At 44.6% G+C, this 19,074-nt stretch overlaps 1 protein-coding gene across 1 annotated transcript; it reads right to left on the reverse strand.

Moving 5' to 3' along the window:
* Positions 1-616: 616 nt before the first annotated feature.
* On the reverse strand, positions 617-13,575 carry APMAP (adipocyte plasma membrane associated protein). Its single transcript, XM_064709433.1, has 9 exons — positions 13,424-13,575; positions 10,557-10,673; positions 9,947-10,062; positions 8,603-8,695; positions 5,208-5,324; positions 4,534-4,708; positions 2,989-3,123; positions 2,443-2,635; positions 617-1,470 (listed from the first exon to the last, which is right to left on the reverse strand). The coding sequence occupies exons 1-9, from the start codon at positions 13,513-13,515 to the stop codon at positions 1,261-1,263; spliced, it is 1,248 nt and encodes a 415-aa protein (XP_064565503.1). The 5' UTR covers positions 13,516-13,575; the 3' UTR covers positions 617-1,260.
* Positions 13,576-19,074: the final 5,499 nt, after the last annotated feature.

Below are 19,074 nucleotides of genomic sequence, written 5' to 3' on the forward strand. Positions count from 1 at the left end.
ATTTCTGCCCAGCTTCCTCTCTATTGGGATGCATCACTCCTGAGTCTGGAGGAGGTGATCCTTGAATATCAGCCAGCTTTTCTTGGCTTCTTCTTCCCTCCAGGGCTTTATCCTATGGTATTCTACCAAGCAGATCCCTGAAGGTGCCAGTATGCCCTGGTACTGCCAGCCATTCCAGCCACAAAATGAAACTGCACAGGCTTTCCTTTGCAAAGCTGGCAGCAAAGCATTCTCCACATTTACCAAGTAGCTGTTAACAGAGGAAGTCTCGACATGCATTCCAAAAACTGCCACCAAAGCCTTCCTCATCCACCAACAGCAGATTTTACAGGTGCCATTTGAGTCCACATCCACCTTCAGACAACAATCTTCCCCAAAATCTTTACCAGTTCTCCATAAAAAGCACGTTGAAGAGGATTCCTGCAGCTAGCCCTCTTCTCCCTGGAATGGTCACATAGATAATGAACAGGAGACTTTCAGGACCTGGTAAAACATGGAAGAAATACTACAACAACCCTTTTCAGACTCATTGGAACTAGTTCTTAATAACACAGAAAATGCAATTTTCATTCATCATCTGACCTCAATGCTATAAAGAAACACAGGAGTCCACAGGTAACGATCCAATTTGATTCTGCATGTTGATTAACAGTTAATTGCAATGTCTGACGTTACTTACACAGGTTGGGACTGAAGAAACCCAATGGCATAATTGGATTCCTAGGCATGTCCTGGATGTTGCTGCCTCTACCACAGCACCATGGTAGAACATTAGAACATGCACTGTAATCACTCCTGGACAGGAGACACTAAAACAGAAATTAACACATGCAAGCCACCCTCTTCCACCCAAATCACACACAATTAAACTCCATCCATCACAATTCCTTCCAGAGTAAGAGGACACACAGTTGCATGAAAGGCGACATGATGGTGTCTGTTCAAGATGATTCCAAACAAGGCTGGGCACAGGAAAATCAGTGGATTTCCTTGGAGCAACAAAGAACTGAATGAAGATGCCTCCCCATAGTCCTCAGATGTGAACAGTAATACAGGCCAGCCCCAGAGTGTGAGCAGTGAGCCAAGACAGAGGACAGGTACAGTATCTCTTCCTACGGCCACAGTGCTGCTGCACCGTAACAGACAGTCTGTCACTTTTTGTCACACTTTTTGTCACTTGGTCACACACTGCCTCAAGCTCATGCTCCCTCTGCACCTCTGGAGCAGCACAGGACAGTGGCACTCATCGTGGGCAGGCAGTTAGACGTGCTGGAGATCAAGTCTGCCAATGTAGGGAGAGCGGAAGGATCCCAGGTAGAGGTGCCCGTCGTGCTCGTGTGCCTCGCTGACATAAGCCACTGTCGCCCCAGTGGGATCATGGAAGCTCCTTTTGTAGGCTCCTGTCTCACTGAGTTCAACAACAAGGCTATATCTGGGCACAAACTTTGTCACAGTTTCCTGACTCAGCAACTGGAAGAAAAGAAAAAGAAAGAAAAATCAACAAAAGATTTTGTTCACCACAATCTGATCTCAGACATTTACACAGGCAAAGACCACTCCACGCTCCTCAGAAGCAGCAGCTAAGAACACAAGGACACATTTGAGTGAACACTCTTACACAGGGTTAACACATCAATATCTGAAAAGCCAGCTGGAGAAGAAACAAAAGGATCAGCAGAAGCTCACTCTGCTCCAGAGGCAGGCTGAAAGGCTGCCCACACAGGAGACAGCAGCTTGCTCTGGTGCAGCTGATGCCAGGCTCCCCTCAGCATCACTCAGAGCTCCTGCACTGCACCAGGAGAGACAGGGACAGCACAGACCTTGTTCAGCTGGAATGAAACCCTAAGCATTGCTTGCTCATTTTTATTTTTCGAGGACAGAAGTGTTTTCAATCTTTGCATTGTTTAAAAAGCACCATGCTGTTTCTTTAGCCTTTAAAAAAACCACATTATCCTTGCTCATCCTAAAGCAGGGTGACACAAAAACAGGCACAAGTGAACCAGAAATGTCACCTAACACCATCCACAAGGTGCACACTGTCTCCTAGGGTGCCTAGGGCAGGCATGGGAACAGCTCACACTTCCCAAATGCTCTTCAGACACCTGGCAATAAGCAGTTTAGGCACTTCAGGTGATGTCTTCACATATCCAAATGAAGATCCTGTCTTGCTGCATGGTTAGACATAGTCTCTTTTTCTTTCCTAAGATCAAGATGGAAGGCAACTTAAGAGATGTGTACCTGCTACTCAAAGAAGCAAATGTTAAATTTTACTACCTATTAATATATAAAGGCTGTTCTACCAGGGGAAAGTAACAACAGTTTTAACCACAGCTCCTAATGTTTTTTAAATCTTCCTGTGAAGAGGAAGAAACAAATATTTATCACTTCCATTCCTCTACTAAAGGGGGTATTTAAAAAAATATTTTTAATATTTTTTTTTACCTTAAATATCATCCTTTTAATCCATGTTTTTTCAGATAAGAAGTCCAACCAAGAAAAGCCAGGATTGGGTCTCACAGCTGCCATAGCTACCCAATATCCTCCAGAGCTGCTTAACCTGATATTGTCTGGAAGACCAGGCATATTCTCAACAAACATATCTGCTCCGCCTTTCATCAGCCCAGACACATAATACCTGAAAAGTATAGATAATAGATTAGAACATCTTAACTCAACAGTTTAAATAATAAATGAGAGTCCTAATATTTAAAAAATAATTTTTCCCATTATTTTGGTAGAGGGAAATACAGCACTGCCACACACTTCTCCCCAGGAAAAGTCAGCTTACTCCACTGTGTTTAAGGAGCCCATGATGGAAAGATTATGCAACCCAGATGTTTAAAGTGAAATAAAAAAATTAAGTATTGAGGAAGGTCACCTTCTTTGTCATTTTTAACCAGGCATAACTTAAGTGTAGGGTTTGTTATTCTATTCATTTATTTAAACAATCTCTACACAGATTAGTAATAATTCCAAAGTCATACTCACCTTCTGATTCTAGCCATGGTTGTCTCCTGCACCAGGACAAAGTCTTCTGCAGGAGAGAGCTGCACACCATTGGGAAACCTCAGCCCCACCATTAACACTTTCACTTCTTTTGTCACTGTGTCATATTCAAGGAGGCTGAAAGAAAAAACCATTTTTGAGTGAAGATTAATATTTATGCATCTGTGTTTCATTTTTCAGGCATTCCATCTTTTTTCACATGCACCACACTTAAGTTAAGAAGGCAGAACAGCCAGGAAATAACAAGGCAGCATTCATGAAGGATTTGTGCTGAATGCAATGCTAACACCTTTCAAAACAAAGCTCCATGCCAGTCCTCTTGAAGAAAAAAGGGGAATCTCATGTATTTTGCTGCAGGTCTCATTAGCAACACCCACACAATTCCCTCACCCTCCCCTGTGCAGTGCAGTGTTTACAAAGGTGAGTTTATAAAGAGAAAAAATGTGAAGATCAAGGAAGTGGTGAATTGCACTCCTACAGCTGAGTTGACAGCAAGTGAAATGCCTTGGTGTCCTAGGGTGATGTTATGATGCTTGTACCCCATTTGTGTGTTCTGTTTATGCTGGATATTATGTTCTGTGCTGTGATGGTGTTCACAGGGGTTTTTGGATGACGGAAGAGACAAATATCTGACTCCATGTTTCAGAAGGCTTGATTTATTATTTTATGATATATATTATATTAAAACTATACTAAAAGAATAGAAGAAAAAATTTCATCAGAAGGCTGGCTAAGAATAGAAAAAGAAAGAAACAAAAGCTTGTGTCTCGGACAGAGTCAGACAGCTGGGCTGTGATTGACCATTAATTACAAACAACCAACATGAGACCAATCACAGATGCACCTGTTGCATTCCACAGCAGCAGATAATCAATGTTTACATTTTGTTCCTGAGGCCTCTCAACTTCTCAGGAGGAAAAATCCTGAGCAAAAGATTTTTCAGAAAATATCATGGCTACATTGTGCCTTCAAGACTGGCTCTGAAGAGTGAATGTTTAGTTTTGGTTTTGTTTTCAGCCACGCCCCCACAGCTGGCAGGACACAGAGATGGAGCAGTACATATTGCTGCTTTTGCCTTTTGCTTGGCTTTTGCTTCTGCTTTGCTCCTGCTTTTTGCTTCTGCTCATTAGTTAGTTTAGCTAACCAGTCCAAATTTTTCCCTGGACTGTTTTTCCTTTCCTTTCCTACTCAAACCTGCTCTGGACTGGGACCTGGAAACATTGAGAGTTTGCACCCTGTGGTGCAGCTACCCCAGCACCTGAGGGACTGATAACAGAGTGACCACCCCTAAGAGAGACTTTCTGAATTTGTCATCTTTTTCAGAGTGGTGCCATCTGGTACTGTTAATTTTGTGTGCTGGGGGGTGCTGTGCTTGTTAAATAAACAGGTTCTTTCCACTTCTCTCTGATGAATCCTTCCTGAACTGGTTGGAGGGAGGGGCTGTGTGGGTTTGCTTTCTGGAGAGGCCCCCTTTGGAGGTTTTCTCCCAAATTTGCCCTAAAGCAGGGCAGGGAAGAAGATACTTGCCGCCCATCATCTGTGCCCTCCATAAGCAGGAACAAGTAGTCTTGTCTTTGCCATTTACTGCTGGAATCAGTGAAGTAGATCTTCCTCCCATCCCTGGTCACTGTAAGATCGTTTACAAATGACAACTTCTGGCCCTCTATTGGTGTTTTGGTTGACACAAGCATCTTTGTTTCACCTGGATACAAAAAGAAGGAAAAAAAAGACACACAATGTAGCCACACCAAAATGCATCTCTCTTTACTTCGTGTGGATTTGGGTTACAGGGAAGTGAAGAGCTTCTCACTACCACAGTGAGATCAAGGCAGAAACAAAAGTACAGCAAACATGACAAAAAGTTTTCTGTTATCAATCTTTTTCTTTTCCTTTTACGAAAGCCAAAACAGCTACAACAGAGCTCTATTCATGGATCTTAGGACACCAATTTTAACAACAAAAACTATGTAACACCAGAAGATAAGTCACTGGTAGCTCTGATGCAGACAGCCAGACACAGAGAGGAAGTGATTGCTACAGGGAAATAAATATCAAGTTCTTGCATGACTCATTTCATCCAGACAGTCTCAAATCACTTCACAAAAAAAGACAGGCATTGTTTTGCCTGCAGCATCTGGCAAAACTGCAAACGAAGCCCAGATCTGTCAGTGGAAGAAAACTTTGGAGCCGAAAAGTCATACCTGTATCAGGATCAACTTCATAGAGTCCATAATAAGCATCTGCCACAAATAGGGTGTTATTTGGCCCCACTCTCATGCCAAGTGGTCTTCCACACGTTGGCTCATCCCCACGGCCTCCTAAGGAAACAATTTTAAAATGGTTTTCCAAACAGAAATAAATACAAGGCATTCAGGGTACCCACACAGGTGTGTTGGGTCTGGCTGGGATGAAGAGCCCTCCCAGTGCTGTGCTTTGCACAGGCAGCTAAAAAGGTGTTTTGGTACTGCTGAGCAGGGCTGGCACAGCATCAATGCTCCCTCCAGCAGGCTGGGGGTGGGCAAGGTCCTGGGAGGGGACACAGCCAGGACAGCTGGCCCAAAGTGACTACAGGGACATTCAATGCCACATATGAAAGCTAAGAAAAAGGAGGAGGAATTATTATTTACATTTGCCTTCCTAAACAAACTCCACATGTGCTGCAGTCCTTCTTCCTGAGAAGCAGTCAGGCATCACTGGCTGATGGAAAATACAGAATAAACTATAAATAAAATAATAAATAAAATATTTGAGGTTTGGTTTGTTTGGTTTTTTTTTCCTTTGCTTGCACATGTGACCTTTGAGTTAAACTGTGGCTTGTAAAAGCTCTATGGCATACATACGGCACACACATTCATTTAAAAATGATTTCTTCTTTACTAGGTGGGAGTGAAGCAGGTATCCCCATGCTGTGTTTTCACCAGTCTGGAGATAAGCATAGAATCTGTCAGGCTAGTAACTAACAGCTGCCCAAAGTGGGGTAAAATCAGAAAATTGGATTTAACAAAATGCTTTTTCTCCAAAAGAATCACTTTTCTGCAGGTTTCGGGGTGTGTATGCTCTGTTTTTAGAATGAAATAATTTTTAAATTAAAAAACCCTTTCTTTCTCTGAAAAGGTCCAACATTGTCATGAACAGCTAGTTTCTCAAAACAAAGACACTGAAGACTTCTATATGAGGAGGAAGGGGAATTCTGCAAACCTGAAGAATTTAGATAAATTCAAGGAGATATTGGAGTCCTGAAGAGCTAAGAACTTCAGGACATCAGCAGCCTGAAAACCTTAGCAAGAGACATTTTTGCCCCAAAGAATCAGGGCAGCACATCCTTCCCACCTCTCCCAAGCTGCTCAAGCCCAATGGAAATGAGGAGAAAGGTAATTCTTCACATCCACTCCCACCCACATTCATGCCTAAATCCAGTTTCCCATCAGCTGTCCTACCAAGGCTGTTCTACTTACCAGGCAGCCAAGAGAGTGCTGCCAAGTCAGCCCAGAGTTTAATCATGCGAGAGTCTAATCATGTCTAATCATCCACATAAAATTACATAGAATAAATGATGAACATGTCAATGAGAGCTAACAGGGACAGCAACAATTCCTGACCTTCATTTCTAACTGGCAATCAGCACAGGCCTGCAGGACCTCAGGTGAATTTCTGTATCATTGCCACAAACAAAACCCCCATCAGTCCCAAACAAACACCTCAGGTGAGTTTCTGTATAGTTGCCACAAACAAAATTCTCATCAGTCCCAACAAACACCTCAGGTGAGTTTCTGTATAGTTGCCACAAACAAAATTCCCATCAGTCCCAACAAACACCTCAGGTGAGTTTCTGTATCATTGCCACAAACAAAACCCCCATCAGTCCCAACAAACACCAGCCAGGCTTCTCAGGCACTGCTGAGATGGACATTAAGCTCTCCACAGAGATGGTTCTGTAATAAATAAGCTGCCACCAGTTTTCCTCACTCAGTTCCAGAAATCCCATTAAATGAAGCAAATAATTTGTTCAGAAAGAGGTGCAGAATTCCACAAGAAATAGCTGCAATTTAGCAGTAAGAAAACAAAAATACCATGACCAATGCAGGATCTCTAAGTGCAGCAACAACTCCCACTGTGCTTACAAATACAGGAAGGGAAAGAGGCACAACAAAACGCAAGGCAAAATTCCGTAGATGGAGAAGATGATATTTATATTTAAAATCTCTAAGTAAGTTGCTGTCCTTCTGTCCTGGTAACCCAAAAAAAGGTGTATTGTATTCCATATCTTCCCTACACTAACCTGCCCAAGATGACTGCTGTCTCTTTGGAAGCCAGGAGCTGGAAGAAGAGAGGCAGGTGACCTGGGGTCCCTCTAAAAGCGAAGGAACAGGCACACAGAGCTCCTCTGTCCTCCCCAGGGCTTGGGAGCAGAGGCTGCAGATTTTTTTTGGCCAGGCTGCCAAGAAAGCTGTCTGGGGCAGGTTCTCTGAGTCAGGCAGTGCAAGGCAGGTTTGTTTATCTCCAGGCTTTGGAGGATTCTGGAACATCCTTCTGGTTGCTCAGTTTCTGGGCCACGGAGGACGTTTCCTTCAGATTTTTTTTTTGCTGCTTCCTTCAGATCTTTTTTTGCTGGACAGCTCCACCAGCACCATCCCCTCTCTCCAGGAGTCCCAGCCACTGACCCAGTTCCAGCTGCCACTGTCAGGAGAGCTCCTCTCAGGTGGAGCAGATGGATCAGCAGCATTTGACTGGTTTTGGAGAGGATTCTTCTGTTTTGTCCTTGTTCCCTGGTGGCTGTTGTTTGGGGGATGAGGGGGTTCTGTGATCATGGACGCTTGGTTACTGTTTTTCTTTGTCAACAAGATTCAGCACATTTGTATCTAGTGGTTATTACTGTTATCTTCGTTGTTGCTGTTTTATTTTTAGTGAACTGCTATTTTTTTCACTTACATCTCCTCACATTCATCTCTCCTTATTGGTGAAAAAGGAAAGGTTAAAAATACAAGGAGAGATAACTCATTGTGGAGTGTCCTGTCTGTGTAATTGTTTTATGCCAAGACACTTTCCCACTCACAAATTAGCTTGAGTTCACTCACTCACACTTGTTTAGAAGTCCTCAGTTTTTATGAGGTGGCCCTTCAGCTCAGAATCTTGGTGACTTCAGCTTTCATAAATATTAGACCAGGTTGCTGCCCATGTTTTTTCTCTTAAGACAGATGCTTTTTCTGGATGGACTAACAGGAAAAGGAATTATTTGTGATGCACTTCACTCTTATCCTCCTCCCAATGTTAAGATGCAGGATCTTCCACCAGCACATCAACCACAGTGGAGACCTGGTACTCATGACACAAAACCTCCTTGCATTCCTAAATTTTACAGCTGGAAACTGTGTGCTTTGCTATTAAAACCACCCATTTCCATTCTTTTGGCCCTCTGTTCTACTCTTCCTTCCAATGTTCCAATATTTTCACTCATACTTCACACATTAATATTTCTGCTACAAATTTCTGCAGAACAAGATGTGCACCTGCAATCCAGACTGAACACAGCTTAACCAACACATGCCCTGGACCCAGACATTTTCAAACACATTGTGCTCAGGAGCTGTCAACTCACCACAAGGGCCATGGCCAATTCTGGCTATTATTTGTATTTCCCCATCCTCAATTTTGATAATCTTCCCATCAGCTGTCCCAGTAAACAGAACATCTGCAAAAACAACTTGTGTGATTAAGCTGATCACAAAACAATACTGGCAAGCATCCTTCTACTAGCATGAAGTAGGGAATAAGGAGAACTCAGCTCATTTATTCACAGAAAACTTATTCCCAGTCAGGTTGATTATTTCACTCATAGGTCAGTTGTCCATTGCAGGAAGGTTTCCATAAAGAGTTTCCAACTAGACTGATGAAACCAGGCACCATAAAAAAATCAATAGCTTCAGGTAATCCCTTTAGCACACTGTTAGCAGATACAGGTAAAGAGTAATCTGAGGAAAGAATTTACAGTAGCTTCTTACTGGGTAATGTAATTTCTTACAAATATTTCACTAATAAATTAGAAGATAAACTAGAAGGAAAATAAATTATATGGCACCTACTGAGCACCTCTTGCACCGAAGGATCTTTCAGTAAGGGTTAAGAGTATTTCCAAGTCTTACCCCTCCTTCAGTAAAAATAAACAACTCCTGCACAATGCTGGACTCAACTATGAGGATGTCATGTCATCAGGACAGGGAACTCATTAGGAAATTGCTCAAAGGTGGCATGGGTTTGTGACTTGGGAAGAACCCACCTGCCACAAGAGAAAAGTGGCACCTATGTTGGTTAGATTTCTTGCAAGAAGAATCTAAGCTTTTACAGTTATTAATATAGAATATAAGGGAGTTATGAATATGGGATATGATATTGTGCAATAGAATTAAAATGTAAATAAGCTATTTATCAATTTGAGATTTGTTTCCTGTCATAAAAGCAAAGACCAACACCACAAAATTCAGCTCACTCAGCAGCAACGAGCTTTAAAAGAACAGGTAGTAGTTTCTAAATATTAATTCCCAGTTAGTTTTTCATTTCCCAAATGAAAAATGGGACCACTTCTTTCAAATATAAGTAGCCCCTGACTACACTGCTGATGGTCTCAGTCCTGGAAGACAGGGATTTTTAATGTGACAACAAGATTTACTTCAAACTCATGAGAGAGGAGAAAAACTAAACATATACACAGGAGAGGTTGCATACAGAGAAAAGTAGAGAACCAAGCCCAACAAATCCTAGAGAAAGAGGAGAAAAACTAAACATAGCATAGAGAACCTAGGTTTTTCTGCATAACACAATTACTTTTAGAAAACCTGCATATTGAAAATAACTCCCAGAGTTTGTTATCTAAGAGGGCTACTGCTGAACAAATGGAACAACATTTAAAGAGCCTTCTTTAGAAGCTGTTTTTGTCAGTGCTTACCCCCAATATTGACAATGGACTCTGGTCCCACCAGCTGGTTCTCCCACAGCCGTTCAGCTTTCCGTAGCTTGGTGTTGGGCTCTAAAACACCTGTCAGGAGGGGAGGCTCCTTCAAGCTGCAAAACAGGAGGAGCATGTGATCCTTTGCACAAAACGCAAACATTCTTGAGCAACATATTTGATCATTTTTTCCCCCAGTTTGCCAACTCCTGCACACTTGACTTATCTTTACATAAAGCATAGTTCAAAAAGTGTTGCAGTGGCTTGAGCACTTGGCCCTCAGTGAAAATGCAGTTCTTGTCTCACAGAAGGCAAGAGTGCACCTGTGTAATCACAAGCTGCACTGACAGCTTGCGTAGCAGACAATAATTTTCTAGGTTAATGATTAAAGAAAGTAATTCAGCTCCTTCCATGATCAGCAGGGACACATAACTGCACATTTCTGGCTCAGAAACAGACTGGGTGTGGATAATATTGCAATCACTCCCAGTTTCTCAATCCAGACAGAACCACTTGGCACTGGTAACTCTTGTTTGCTGAAACAACAGCAAAGCATACAGGAGAAGTTAGGCTTGCAGAACATTTGCTTCAAAACAAAACAACCTTTTACCTTATGGGCTGAGGGTCTATAGGACAATCCAGGAGAACAGTCACTCCAAGCAGTGGCACAGCCACAGACACAGCCAAAGTCAGGAAGGTGACACGGAACACCTTGCTGCTGTAAGTACTGCCAAACCAAACAAGAAATAGCATTAACATCGTTTTCAGTTACAACAGTCCTTAAAATATATGTAGCAAACTCTTTTCTTCAGAAAAGGAAACAATAAAACTTTTGCACAACCACCATCCTCACTTTCAAGGTCCATTTTGAACATATTAGGATAAGAGAAAGGTTTCAGGACACTGGCATAAAAGGCTGAACATTTTAATGTGAAAATTTCATTCATGCTACAAGTTACAGCTGACTAAAATAAAAACAAACAAAAAAATAAGCCAAACTAAAACAAACCACCTGAGAAACAGGATATTTTGGTTGTGGTTTGCTTGGTGTTTTTTTTAACTTGATCTTTAGTTTTGGTAATGGTTTTGAATAAAAACTTCCACTAAAACAACAAACACAGAAGAAGCTAAATGAATGGCTGCTTAACTTAGTGAGCACTGGTTTGAAACTCAAACCCCAGAACACAAAATCAATTAATTATTTTTTCTTTACCCATTAAAACACACAATAAAATAAGTAAAAATTTCTTCCACGGGAGAAAACCGCATTTTGCTCTCTACGAGTTTTAGAGGAATCAATCAGGCATTTACAGAGAAAAGCAGAGAGCCAAGCCCAACAAATCCCAGCCTTGAACTGGGAAAGCAGCACATCTAATTTTAGCTGTTCTGAACCATTCATTGGCCCAGGCAGGCTCCTGACAGGATCAGTCCAATAAAGACAAACAGTGCCTGGTGGTGCTGCACTAATCCCTGCACCACTTCCACTGTTTTGTCCTTCATTAGTCAATCCCGACAGCAGGGAATATGAACCACTGCCCAGAGCACAAATATCCCAACTGGGCAGCTACACACATGCACTTGTACTGATATCAGCATCAAGGTAACCTTCGGGATTATCAGTGAGAACAGCAAGGACAGAACAAGGCAATGGGATTTAGGCAGGATTTAAGCACTTCCAGCTTTAACAGGAGATGTCTTGAGGAAGCAAAAACCTCCCAGTCTGGGTCCCCTGGGATCTGGAATCGAGAGCAGGGTGTATGGATAAAAGCCAAACCCCAAAATTACAAAAAGGTTTCAGCCTTTGGCCTGGTCGGTCCACTGTCCTCCAAGAGATGGAAATTCAACAATGTAAGATTAAAATACTGTCAGCAGACACCTGAGCATCTCTGTGATAGCTGAGAACAGCTCACACAAAAGGAGCTGGGAATGAACAGGAACAGAATGGGAACTCATCTGCCAGAGCCAACCTAATTAAAGCTCCTAAAAGCTTAAGTAAGGACCATATCTCTGATCCTCAAGCAAACTTGCAAGGAACTGACAATAAAGGAAAAAGGCAGGAAGAATAAGGTGACAAGTAAACTTGCACTTCAAGCCTGCAAACTGCAAGACCTAGTTTAGATACTGCTGAAACCACAAAAATTTAAATAAAGCACAAAAGCTTTACAAAAAAATAAACTAAAAATTCATCTACTCAGAATCCTTCTTAATCTGCACAATATTGAATAGGGACAAGTGTCAGTCACTGGAGAGAATCACTGAGGTGAAGGTCCATTAACAGTGAAATAGAAAACCTTAGTCAATTGAGTCCCTGTGATTAATTAACATGGCCTGCAGCCACAAATCTCAATAAAGCAACTTACCAGGACTCCAGCTATAATTACAGCAATTCAGTTGTTACTACAACTAAAAAGCCAAGGCATTAAACCAGCTCTTGAAGACCAGAGCTGTCCTCAAGAGTTTCTGCCATGGCCAGAAAAAGGCCAGGCCCAGAAATTTTCTCCATACAGAGCAGCCCCAGTGAATACTCTGGGTCAGTGACAGAGCCCTAGAAATTCAACTGATTTGTGCACCAAGAGAGGCTGAAGGCAGAAGGAGCAGCCTCTCGAGCTCAGAGATGCTGATGCTCTCCTCCAAAAACAGGGACGGGGTGCAAGCCATCAGCCTTTCATTCTCATGCCGAAGGGCAGAGATAAGAATCTGCAAAATACTCAAATCAGAAGAGCTGTAATAGATGGTGAACAAAAGCATTACAAGTCATCAGCTACCTTATGCAATGAAAGGCAAAGCAAACACTACCACTCCCTCATTACAGCTACTGCCTTTAGTTACAATGAAGTGGTTTTGTAAAATTCCTAAACAGAAAATTGTAAACAGAATCCTTTTTTAACTTAGCCACAAACTGACTGTTTATTAGGCCAGACACGTGCAGATCAGTCGAAAATACGCTTTAAACTATTACCAAGACATAAACAGCCTAAACCACAATTACACAGGACTCAATCACACCCACAACAAACCTGCACAAGCCACGCTGGGATAACTGTTATTGCTTGCCTGGCAAAAGATACACAGGAGAGGGGAAGGGAAGGGAAGGGAACACAGGGGAAGGCAAAACCCATTTTTTTGTTGTTGAAAGCCGTTCCTGCAGGTCAGCAGCACAGGTGAGGCTCCGTCCCAGCCCCTCCTCACCGTAAGCCCCTCCAGGAGGGGCAGAGCTCCGGGCCGGCACCCGCGGGTGCCCAGCACCAGCCAAGCCGGCAAACCGCGGCCCCGCTCCGCAGCGGCCCGGTGCCCCCAGTGCCCAGTCCCGGGGCAACCCCCAGCCCTCCCAGCCCCTCCGAGCCCGGCCTGCCGATCCCCGGGCCCGGCCGCGCCATGCGGGCGGTGTGTGCGCCCTCCCGGGCAGCGCTCCGGGGCCGGGCCCAGCCTGGGCCCTGCAGCCGCAGCGTCACGGCGGCCGCCCCGCCCGGGCCCCACCTGCCCTCCTTGGCCTCCTGCGCCGGGCTGTCCTCGGTGATGACCTGCGGGCGGAGCGGCCGCCGCTGCCGCAGTCCCTCCGCCTCATTCATCCCGACCCCGGGCCCGATCCCGCCGCCGCCGCGCACGGGAACCGCGGCCCCGCCTCTCAATCCAGGCCCCGCCCCAACCCGGCCGCGCCCATCACCCAGGCCACACCCATCAGCCTGGACCATGCCCATCACCAAAGGCCACGCCCTTCATCCCGGCCACGCCCCACTCAAGCCCCGCGGTCATTCTCCAGCCCTTGGGATGGCAAAAAAGCTTCCCAGAAACCCCTTGGCCGTGATGGATGCTCCACATGTGCCAGAAATTATGTCCTTCCATAGGAAAGTTTTGGGATTTTTGTCATTTGGGTACACTGCCATATGCAGTGTGGCTCTCGCTCATTCATTGGGCCTCAATTACAGGCGTTTTTGGGGATTTTCATGTATATCTGAGCTTTTTAAACAGATTTCACTGACAGAACAATGCTTCCTGCCACCTTTTTCTTTGTAACCACAAGAAAGGCACAGCCAACTTTCCTCTATAATATGAAAACACCTCCAACAAAAATAATGTGATTTTCTGATTAACTAAACTTTTACTGACTCTCACCATAGTCAAGTTGCTTGGGTTTCCTTTTCGTGATTGAAGCCAAGGTTCAGCTTCTGACTAAAGCACCTCTGAGTGCCATGAGTGGCAGCATTCGGGGCAACCTCCTCCTGATGTCCAATTCCCTGCCAGTCCAACAGCAGGGAGGTGGGAATGTCGACATGGGAATGTGCTCAGTCAGTTTTTGAAAGCAACTGTTTGTGAAAAACGCCAATCACTTGTTTTTAAAATTTTAAAAGTTTTATAGTAATAAAATGGTTATAAAAATAGCAATATAATTAGAGTAGTAATAATAATTTGGACAATTTGGATTAGGACAATATGAGACAATAAAAACAAAGAGCTATGGACAGTCCTGGTACCTCTTTCTGGGCAAAATAAGCCCGAAAAAGGACCTACATTAACAGAGGATTAACCCTTAAAAATAACAGCCTGTTGCATATTCATACACCTCATCCATGATGCATAAATTCCATTCGAACACAGGATTCTGTCTGGTCAGTGTCAGCTTCTTCCCCATAATCCTAATGGCATCTTCATAGCTGAGTGAGGCAGGAAGAAGTTTGTTTCTCTTGATAATGGAGCAATAAATTCTCTTTCTCTGAAAGATTCAGGTGTCCTGTGGCTGCTATCTCAGTGTGAGTCCTTTCTTTAGGAAAAAAGTATCCTACATAGCATAGTTTATATTTTAATATTTTGTTATTACCTAAAACTATATTTAACATACTACTTGAGAAAATTAATACAACATAACTTTCTAACATAACACATATAATATTCCTTTTAATATTTGCAAAAAGCCAATCATATAATATGCATTTTTCACATGTTGAACTGCCTGCACATCTTCAGGTGGAAAAAGCAAACTCCAGTGTGGGAAGAGCTGCTCTTCCAGCTCCCCCGGCCCTGGTCAGTGTTGGAGTCAGGATTCCAGTCTGCAGCAGCTTGCAGGTGGTGTTTGACAATGCACTGAGGTGGGGGCACAATTTCACTCCTCATGCTGTGCTCTGGGAGATGCTATTGCTGCTCTGGTTTTGTGTGTTCTTGTTTTTACTGTTGCTGCACATGGTTGTTAAAATGTCATTCAGAGCCCTTGCCTTTCAGCAACAGATTTTGACCAATGATAACTTCAGCTTATTTACATGCTGAACTTTATGTGACTTTGATTTTGAAATAACTCCTTTTAATACAAAGAAGCCTAAGTACTAAAACTAAAATTCTGCTTAAAATTAAATAGTGCATTTTTTTCCAATTCATGGTGGTGTCTGATAAAAAATTACATTAATTTATCCTTTTAGGGACATGTGTTGAAGTTACTTTTGTATAATTTTGCTTACAGAAAGTTCCTTACCACTGCTAATAAAAGTTTGCTTAAATTACATTTACCATAGGTCGAGAAAACCTTTTCAGAGACACAGTTCCTGTCTCTTGTGGCATGAAAGCTCTTTTGGGGAGTGGGTGTAAAACCTCCCCAGTGTGAGGATGGAGAACATATTGCACTGTCTGTACATAACTATTTTCTGCTGGGGAAGATCCTCAATATTAGAAGAAGACACTTTGATAGTGTTTTTACATCTTTAATATTTCATAAAATCTTAATCAATGAAATTTTGTAGAGATTTTGTTTTCAAACATCTGTTCTGCTTTTTAGCATATAACAATGAAAGCCATAACAATGTTATGGTATGTCATGAAAAAAAGTAAAATTGTGCCCCATTGTGAGAGTAAGGAAAGATTTAGAAGAAAAACCTGAAATTGCCACGCTGGATTGGTGCTCCAGTTGTGTTTTTTGAGAGGTGTGTGTAGGTGCCATATTCCCATTACGACAATGTACCATCCATCTTTCTCCTCAGAACACCTTCTAGCGCTGTAGCCAAATATTTTGAGTAATTTTCCTTTGGTACCTGGAGGTAGTTTGTTCCCCTGCCTTCATTAGTCCTTCATTAGTCAATAACCCAGACAGTAGGAAAAAACAATAAGCCAGATCGGTTTGCAGTCACAGGCAGAGGGGATCACAGCAAAACCTCTTCACGTCTTTCCCAGGGCTGCAGATCCAGCTGCAGACACTTGGTGGAGCAGGATATTCACAAATTGCTTCTCACTGCAGGCTGTTGGCTCTGCCTGTTCCTAAGGAATGCCTGGTGGAAAAGTACTTTTTTTCACTTTTTTTTCTGCTTGCCCTAAGATTGTAGGAGGTTCAGGCAGTTCATGCACCCTTCAGTTCCCTCCTCGCCCAGGGCCACAGAAAGGAAAGCTGCACATGCAGCATTGTGCCTTAAGGAACAGCTGCTGGACCCTAAGCCCATCCTGGGCACTTGTGTGAATTTCAAATGGAGATGACCTGCAATTGAAAATGGATAATTTTGAGGCAGTAATATTTCCCCTGCGAAATACTTCTTCTGTGGGAGGCACAGTGTGGAGAAAATGTCACTCTGCACAACAGCTGTACTAAATGCCTTTGCAGATGTTCAGAAGATATACTGAACATTAATATGAAATATTTTATATTGATCCAAAGGGTGAGAAACATGGCTGATCATATATTAACCAATGGGAACTGGTTCCAACATATAAACAGGGAAAGATACATACAGCACCTCTACATAACCAGATATTCCCATGATCCTGAGGCTTGGAATGTGCACACCTGAGCTTTTCTGCTCTTCCTAGGACAACATTCCCAGATATCTTCCTTATGGTGCTTGAGTTCTCTGCTGGACCTGTGTAATGCTAGGTTTAGTCAGCCTGGCTAAGGACCTTCTTTGTCTTGTATTTCAAAAGAATTTCTGTATTTCTCCTGTGTTTTAAAGGAATTAATGTATTTCTGTTTTACAGAAAGAGAACTGCCTAAACCTTAGAATCAGGTGAAGTGAATTCTGTCCGAAGTACAGTAATACATGGTAGATACTTAGGAATAGAGGTGGAAATTAATGAGCAGAGAAAGGGAAAAAACCTGGAAGTGGTAGGGAACTTTCTGTAACCAAAATTATACAAAAGAAACTTCAGCAAATTTGCACATATACTTAATAGGAAAACATTTGTAAAATTTCAAACCATTTGCACGGGAGAATGGATCCAAATGGAAAGAGAGTACGTTTAGATGAGGCATTCAGAAAAAAGACCATCCTGGAACAGGTTGCCCCAAGGTGTGGATGTGCCATCCCTGACAGTGTTCAAGGCCAGGCTGCATGGAGCTCTAGACAAGCCGATCTAGTGCAAGGGGTCCCCAGCCACAACGAGGGGGGGGGGGGGGCAACAATGTGATCTTTCAGGTCCTTTCCAAGCCAAACCATGCCACAACTCCATGATTCTGGGATACTCCCCCTCCTCATCCTCTGGCGGACCTTGGGACCGAGTTCAACATTGCAACATTTTCTTTCAACAAAAGACCATGTCTTTTGGCAGCCTGCAACTGTCTCGACAGAGGATGGAAAAAGATGACGTTACTGACACAATTTCCCTTTTCTACCTGAAAATTAATGGCTCCACTCCAGTCCGCTCTGGCACAACCATCAGGACAGGGAATTCTTCCCAGGGAAATGCCTCATCTCACCCAAAGTAGGAGAAAGCTACAAGCCAACACTTTCCTTCATTTCTGTGTTGATTTATTCGGCTATTTCTTTCACAGATATTGATTTCTTTGTTAATTTCTTTCGTTCCGCGGGACGCGCGCCGGCTCCTCCGTTGGGTTCGCGGAGGCAGCAGCAGCACCGCTTCTCTTGATCGGTTTTCCGCTCGAGTCTCTGCTCGCTTTCCGTTCCCTTATCACTCTCACACTCCCTTTACTCCCGTGCCATACTGTGCCGTGCTGTACCGTGCCGTCCGTATTCCGCCTGTCCCAAGCCCCGTCCCGCAATGCGCTCCTCGGCAGCGCTGCCTCCGCCGGGCTCTCTCCGTGCCGGCTGTGGCACCGCTGGAAGTGCCGCTGGCTCTGGTGCTGGAGGAGCAGCACGAACTTTTGGCTCCGCCCGGCCCGGCCCCGGCCCCGAACGAAGCCCTTCCCGCGGTTCCGCCCACAGCCGCCCGATTCCCGCCCCGTCCCCGGCAGCATCGCCGGTGCCTTCCCCGGTCCGAGCTCCGCCGCTCGCCAGCTCCGACGCCGGCCCCGAGCCGGCTCGGCAAGCAGCAGCGCCCCGGGTTCGTGTGCCCCGGGCAGAATGGCGAGAGCGCGGTGCCGCCCGCACGGGCGGAGAAGCCTCTCCTGGGGCAGCGGCGGCTGCGGCAGCGCTTACTCCGGGACCCGGCTCGCCGATGGCGCCCCAGTATAAGACGGGGCCGGGTCGGAAGGGAGCGAGATCAGCCCGCTGTTTGCCTCGGCTCGCAGGTGGGCATCGAGCGACTGTCTCGACATCGCATCTCGGGGTGGGCGCTGCGCAGCACCGGTCCCGCTGAAGGTATCGCGGTCCCCCTGCAGCGCATGGGCGCCCTTGTGTCCCTGGAGCAGGCGCTGCTGTGGATGGTGTCGTGCCCTGGCTTCCGCGGCGTCCTGCGGCTCCTGGACTGCTTGTACAGCCATGCCCTCTGCACAGTTGTCTCTGATGCTGTTTCCCGACTCCATCAGCTCCTGGGCAGCTGTGTGCTCTGGCAAGGCTTTGTGCAGAGGGAAGGGATGGGAGGTGGCCATGGGGAGAGCAGCCCAGAGCCCAGGCACACGGCCTTTGCAGCAGGGCCAGAGCCTGCAGTTCTTTTGGGTTTGCTGTGGGGTTCAGGAGGAGGCAGATGAACAACAGCTTTGGTAGACAGAATGTGCAAACCAAGGCTTGGGTACTTGATTTCAGCCTTGCAGAGAAAGGGCCCAATGCATCCCTGACAGGAACTGACCCTTTCAGTGAACTTTGAACAGGCCCTGATTTGGCTCTTGAGCTGGGCTAGAAATGATGCGAAACTAAGAATGGGTGTGCATCTACCCCAGTGCCTCCAGCCCTATTCGTGGCCATGGCTTGGGGGCCCTGGAGCAGCTTGGACAGGCAGAGAGCTTGCAGAGAGCAGCAGGGCAGGGAGCTCTGCTGAACTTGCTA

This window comes from Zonotrichia leucophrys, chromosome 3, assembly GCF_028769735.1.
Source record: "Zonotrichia leucophrys gambelii isolate GWCS_2022_RI chromosome 3, RI_Zleu_2.0, whole genome shotgun sequence".
NCBI lineage: Eukaryota > Metazoa > Chordata > Aves > Passeriformes > Passerellidae > Zonotrichia > Zonotrichia leucophrys.

Excerpts from the sequence above, each read along its gene's own strand:
- APMAP (XM_064709433.1), bottom strand. The coding sequence starts at position 13,515 with ATGAATGAGGCGGAGGGACTGCGGCAGCGGCGGCCGCTCCGCCCGCAG. Across the intron at positions 2,636-2,988 it reads ACCATGGCTAGAATCAGAAG|GTATTATGTGTCTGGGCTGA; the intron begins GTGAGTATGACT and ends TATACTTTTCAG. Across the intron at positions 1,471-2,442 it reads TTAAAAGGATGATATTTAAG|TTGCTGAGTCAGGAAACTGT; the intron begins GTAAAAAAAAAT and ends CTTTTCTTCCAG.